Source organism: Thermobia domestica, chromosome 7, assembly GCF_964235325.1.
Source record: "Thermobia domestica chromosome 7, izTheDome1.hap1.1, whole genome shotgun sequence".
NCBI classification, from domain to species: Eukaryota; Metazoa; Arthropoda; class Insecta; order Zygentoma; family Lepismatidae; genus Thermobia; species Thermobia domestica.
This window is the reverse complement of record NC_137460.1, coordinates 153,590,609-153,596,801: the sequence shown is the minus strand read 5'-3', so window position 1 is coordinate 153,596,801 and position 6,193 is coordinate 153,590,609. Positions and strand designations below refer to the sequence as shown.

The window sequence follows — 6,193 nt, the reverse complement described above, 5'->3', positions numbered from 1 at the left end:
TACAAACAAAGTTGCTAGATGAATATTATTATATGTAGATTAATGCGATATTAACACAATACACGTAGCTACCGTTGCTTTCTTGGTGTCACGTTTTTTACACACACACACTCACCCTGCTGGGGAGAAAAAGTATTAGTTTTTATGTTGCTGCCTCTTCATTTACTTACTGGCGTTAGTTTTTATTGAGAAGAACGCTCAGTTCTGAACATACCGCCCGCCTTGAAGGAATTCCTTCAACAAATCTATGAATGATTAATTTGGTTCATGAACTTAATATACACAACAATAGATAACACAAGTTATGAATGAATGATATAAACATAAACAGAACAATGCACACACAACACAACACTATGAATCACACAATGTACACACTATGAATAACACCAACACATTAACTCTCCTTAGGAAGCGGGCACAATTGACGAATAGATCTTGTTGTTGTACCTCTGGTAGTTTTCACTGTTGCCACTCGTACTATTCCGTCCTTCCCAGGAAACAATTGCACAATACGTCCAGTTTTCCATTTTAGAGGTGGAATGTTATCTTCTTTGATGAGCACCAAATCACCTTCCAGAAGATTGGGGAATTTTCTTCTCCACTTGGATCGTTCTAGAAGACTTGATAGATACTCCTTTGACCATCTGGACCAAAATTGCTGATGAAGTTGTTGTATGTATTGCCATCTCGAAAGTCTGTTGACAGGAATATTTTTCAAGTTAGGTTCTGATATGGTAGTGAGTGCGTCGCCTATTAGGAAATGACCAGGTGTTAAAGGATGTAGGTCGTTTGGATCATTTGATAATGGTGTTAAGGGTCTAGAGTTTAAGCAAGCCTCAATCAGTGTCAAAATAGTGTTCATCTCTTCGTAGGTGAGTGAAGCATTCCCCACAACTCTCTTTAAATGGTATTTGAGAGATTTAATTGATGATTCCCATAAGCCTCCGAAGTTTGGTGATCTTGCTGGAATAAAAACCCACGTGATGTTATCAGCTGCTAGAAAATTATGTATTTTTTCTTTATGGTGTTCTGATTCAAATAATGTCTTCAATTCTTGTAGTTCCCTTTTTGCACCAACGAAGTTACTTGCATTTTCAGAATACAGTTTAGCGCATTTTCCTCGACGAGCCATGAATCGCTTTAATGCTCCAATAAACGCCTCTGTAGTTAGATCACTAACAAGTTCAATGTGAACCGCCTTAGTCGCAAAACACACGAAAAGTGCTATATATGCCTTATGGAGTTTGGATCCCCGTCGGTTACTCGATTTAAGGTAAATGGGCCCACAGTAGTCAACGCCGCTGTGAAGAAATGGTCTTGTTGGTTGAACTCTGTCAGCTGGTAGATCTCCCATCATCTGTTTACCATCTTTAGGATTGTTTCTGAAACAAATGACACACTGATGCACAACTTGACGAACCAAGTTTCGTCCACGTATTGGCCAATATGATTGTCGCAAGGATGATAACAATAATTGAGGCCCGGCATGCAATAGCTTCTTATGTTCTTCTTGAGCGATTAACTTTGTCAAGTTGCAGTTAGCTGGAAGTACAATAGGATGTTTCTGTCCTTCAGTAAGATCTGCTGCATTTAATCTTCCTCCGACTCTGGTGATTTGCCTCTCATCCAAGTATGGGTTCAAATTTCTCAGTTGACTTTGGTTGTCGACTTCCTTTCCTGATCTCAATGCATTTAATTCCTTGTGAAATGCTTGTTGTTGTGATAGTTTAATAAGACATTCGAGTGCTTCATGTAATTCACTTACTGTAAGATGTCCATGCTGTCTGTCACAATTAGATCTTCTCATGTTGTGTGTGAATCGTAGGCAATAAGCAGTTACACGTTGCAATTTTCTTAATGAAGAATATCTGTCTAAGAGTTGACACGGTGTTGTAGAAACCATTACTGCTGTATTTCTTCGTTGCTCGGGAACATCGCTTAGGTCACAAACATCTTCCCTCGTCTGTGAGTCTAATTGCTCAGATAGCCAGGAAGGCCCATGCCACCATAATTCATTATCAAGAATCTCTGACGGTGTTAATCCTCTCGATATATGATCTGCTGGATTCTCCTCTGTTCTGATGTGTCTCCATTCATAGTTACAAGTCAACTGTTGAATTTCCGCCACACGATTTGCAACATACGTCTTCCATTGAGAACAAGGTCCTCTTATCCATGTTAATACAATGGTGGAATCTGACCATAAAACAACCTTATCGATCTTGCAATGTAACGCTTGTATTACTTTCTGAGTTAGCTGTGCAAGTAACAAAGGTGCACAAAGTTCTAGGCGAGGAATAGTTGTCTTCTTCAAAGGTGCTACTCGAGATTTTGAACATAGTAAGTTTGCTGTGAATTTTCCATTTTTTGTACTAGATGTTACATATACACAAGCTCCATATCCATTCTGAGATCCGTCGCAAAATCCGTGAATTTCTACCTGCGATTGTGTTTCTTGAATAACCTTCCGCTGAACATGTAGTGATTCCAACTCTTGAAGTTGCTGCTCAAAAGTTTCCCACTCTGAATGCAATGAGGCTGGAACTTCTTCATCCCAATTCAATTTTAATTCCCACAAACGTTGCAGAAATATTTTTGCCTTAAGAATAACTGGTCCTATTAATCCTAAGGGATCAAATATGCTCGCTACTGTAGCAAGAATAGTCCTCTTCGTGATTTGTTGAGGGTTGTTTCTTGGTTTGACAGAGAAAGAAAATGTGTCTTTAATGGGATTCCACAACAATCCTAAACTTCTTGTGATGCAATCATCATTTGGTTGAATGGTGAAATTTGATTCTTGAAGTTCACTGGGTATTTTTGAAAGCAGTGAAGTGTCGTTGCTACACCATTTTCTCAAACAAAACCCACCTCTTTGCAGAAGAGTTGTGAGTTGACCTTGTAATTCATGTAGTTCCTTCTTCGTGTTTGTCCCTGTTTGAAGATCATCAATATAGAAATCCCTCATTACAACTTCTGCTGCCTTAGGGAAATTCTTCTTCTCTTCTATGGCTAGTTGCTGAAGACATCTAGTGGCTAGAAAAGGAGCTGCTGCAGTACCATATGTTACAGTTTTGAGTCGATATATCTTTATTGCTTCTTGAGGGTTTTCTCTCCACATTATTTTCTGGTAGTTTGCATCTGAATCATGTACCCTAATGTTGCGATACATCTTCTCTATATCAGCTGTCATGACGTATTGATGTTGCCTGAATCTTGCTGTTATGGAAAATAATTCTTCTTGGATTGTAGGCCCGACCCTCATCGTGTCATTTAATGAAAGTCCAGAAGTTGTTTTGCACGATGCATCAAATACAACCCTGAGTTTGGTAGTAGTACTGGTCTCCTTCATTACGCAATGATGGGGAAGATAGTAGTCTGGCATCATTGTATCGCTCTCTGCTCTAGTTATTTCTTCCATATGACCCAAATCTTCGTACTCTTTCATGAACGCTATATATGCCCTTTTTTTCTCAGTATCCTTCATAAGCCTTTTTTCCATTGAATAAAGTCTTCTCGTTGCAATCTCCTTGGATTTACCAAGATTCCCCACATTTTCTTTAAAGGGAAGTCTGACGATGAATCTCCCAGTCTCGTCTCTCCGGTGTGTTTCTTTGAAATGTCTTTCACATTCTGCCTGCTCTTGACTTAATGGATGTTTTGTTGAACATTCTTCTATCGTCCAGAATTTTTGTAATTGCTCGTGTATTTTTTCTGTTGTGGAGAGGTGACAGACATTTGTCGAAATGTGTGGTTGATTGTCTATTTTTCCAGCTACAATCCAGCCAAACAATGTTTTGTGCAAGGTTGGATACCCTGCCTTGAGTTTTATTTGCCCTTCACAAAGTAGATCAAAGAATACTTCCGCCCCCAATAACATGTCAATACGCTGTGGTATGTTGAAGCTAGGATCTGCTAATTCAATGTTGGAAGGTATTTCCCACGATGACGTGTCTACATGAACCATAGGCAAGTCTTGTGATATTTGCGGCAATATGATGAAGTCTAATGTGGCTGAATAATTGTTATGTCTTGACTTAATTGTAGCCTGAACGCTATGGCATGACCTTGTATTAGCATTACCTATACCATTTATGTGTACAACGCTATTACTCTTTGTTAGTCCCAATAATTGAACCATTCTGTTTGTTAGGAAATTGGACTGAGAAGCACAATCGAGAAGTGTTCGACACATTTGAAAATTACCCTGTTTATCTTTAACATATACTACAGCTGTGGATAGCATAATTCTTGGTGGTCTCCTAAGATTCTGCGGTACGCTGTTTGTAGAACGAATATTCTTACCTTTACATTCCTGCTTGACTGATGTGATCGCAGCGAGTGTGTTTTGACCTTGACCTATTTCCCTTTCATCTTGTGGTTCATTCGCTTTAGTGGGCGATGGACAACGCGAGTAGTGCAGTAATGTGTTATGCTTTTTATTGCATATTTTACAATTACCTGATAAGCACTCATTTGCCTTATGCGCTCGTTTGAGACAATTTATACACAAAGAAAGACGTTTAACTTCTTTAATTCTATCTCCTATAGATTTTTTCAACAATGATTGGCATTGAAATAATTTGTGTGAGCCTTTACAGCTGGGACATGCATTGTTGTCGGAACACGTTACGTGTGCTGTCGTTGAGTAAGAACTCTTTTTGCCTGCCTTATTTGTTTGTTGATATTTGTTACTTGGAACTGAGGGTGTCTCTTTAGGTCTACGCTTATTATCAACTGCGTCTAAAACTTGGCAACGCTGCTGTAAAAATTGTGTCAGCTGTGACATGCTCGGTAATTCATTCGTTGATTGTGTTTTCTCCCACTCCTTATGTGTTGTATTGTCTAGTTTCGTCACAATCAAATAAATAAGTAATGCATCCCAGCTTTCTGTCGGTTGACCTAATGATTTTAAAGCCCTCAAATGTTTTACTGTGCTGTCTAAAAGAGATTTAAGCGAAACAGCCGACTCACGTTCCACCATTGGCATTTCAAATAAAACTTTGACGTGTTTGTTAACAATATACTTTTTGTTTTCAAAACGTTCTTTGAGTAAAGTCCATGCTACGTCATAGTTTTCAGAAGAAATTTCCAAGGCTTGTATTACTTCAAGAGCCTCCCCACGTAGAGAAGAACGCAAATAATGAAACCTTTGGACTGGCAGCAATGTGCTATTGTTATGTATTAATGCCTGAAACGTGTCATAGAACGACAACCACTCATCGTAGCTTCCAGAAAAGGTCGGAAGGTTTATCACCGGCAACCTAACTGATGGATTAGAATTGCTTGATTCATTGTTTTCATTTTTCTTTGCACTGGAGCTGTGTTGATTTATGAACACTTCCGTCTTAGCTGCTAAATCAAAATAAGTACTCTCGAATTGCTCTCTTTCTTGCGTTTCCTGATCAATTTCTGATGAACCCTGTAACATTTCTATTTCGGATTGTATTGCATCAAATTCATCATAGCAATGTTTTATTTTCTCGTAACGTAACACTAACTGCGAAATATTCTGATCTGCTGTAAAGCTATCTACAAAAGGTTTAAAACGAGTGAGTTTGGCCTTAATTTGACCTCTCTTGAAAACTAATTCTTTCATTCTGTCCGTCATGCTTCACTCAAATTAAATATACTTTTAACACTTACGTTCTAAATGAGGCTTTGCTTTTACAGGCTTATTTTGTATAAGTGATACAAGGATAATATTATATTGTAATATGCACTCACTACCTACCTTGTTAACTGCACTGTTGAATCCTGATCCGGCGTGGATGGACCATTTGGTCGATGTAATCCTTGTGTAGGCGCTGGTTTCTTAATAATTCTTCGACGTTGCTTTGAGATTGTTCAATATATTTGCATTTCGTAACACACAAAATTATATGAATTCAAAAAATACAAACAAAGTTGCTAGATGAATATTATTATATGTAGATTAATGCGATATTAACACAATACACGTAGCTACCGTTGCTTTCTTGGTGTCACGTTTTTTACACACACACACTCACCCTGCTGGGGAGAAAAAGTATTAGTTTTTATGTTGCTGCCTCTTCATTTACTTACTGGCGTTAGTTTTTATTGAGAAGAACGCTCAGTTCTGAACAGTATCTGATGCTGCTGCAGGACCTTGTGTCCCTGCCTCACTGAACGATGACGGCATTTTCCCATCTTATTTTCAGCACGATGGAAC

The 6,193-nt window shown here is 38.5% G+C and overlaps 1 protein-coding gene across 1 annotated transcript; it reads right to left on the bottom strand.

Annotated features, from left to right (window-relative positions):
• Nucleotides 1–397: 397 nt before the first annotated feature.
• LOC145689371 (uncharacterized) lies at nucleotides 398–5,611 on the bottom strand. The gene has a single exon (XM_081763525.1). The coding sequence runs from the start codon at nucleotides 5,609–5,611 to the stop codon at nucleotides 398–400; it is 5,214 nt and encodes a 1,737-aa protein (XP_081619651.1).
• Nucleotides 5,612–6,193: the final 582 nt, after the last annotated feature.

Bases quoted from the DNA above. Each gene is read 5' to 3' on its own strand.
- LOC145689371 (XM_081763525.1), bottom strand. From the start codon at position 5,611: ATGACGGACAGAATGAAAGAATTAGTTTTCAAGAGAGGTCAAATTAAG.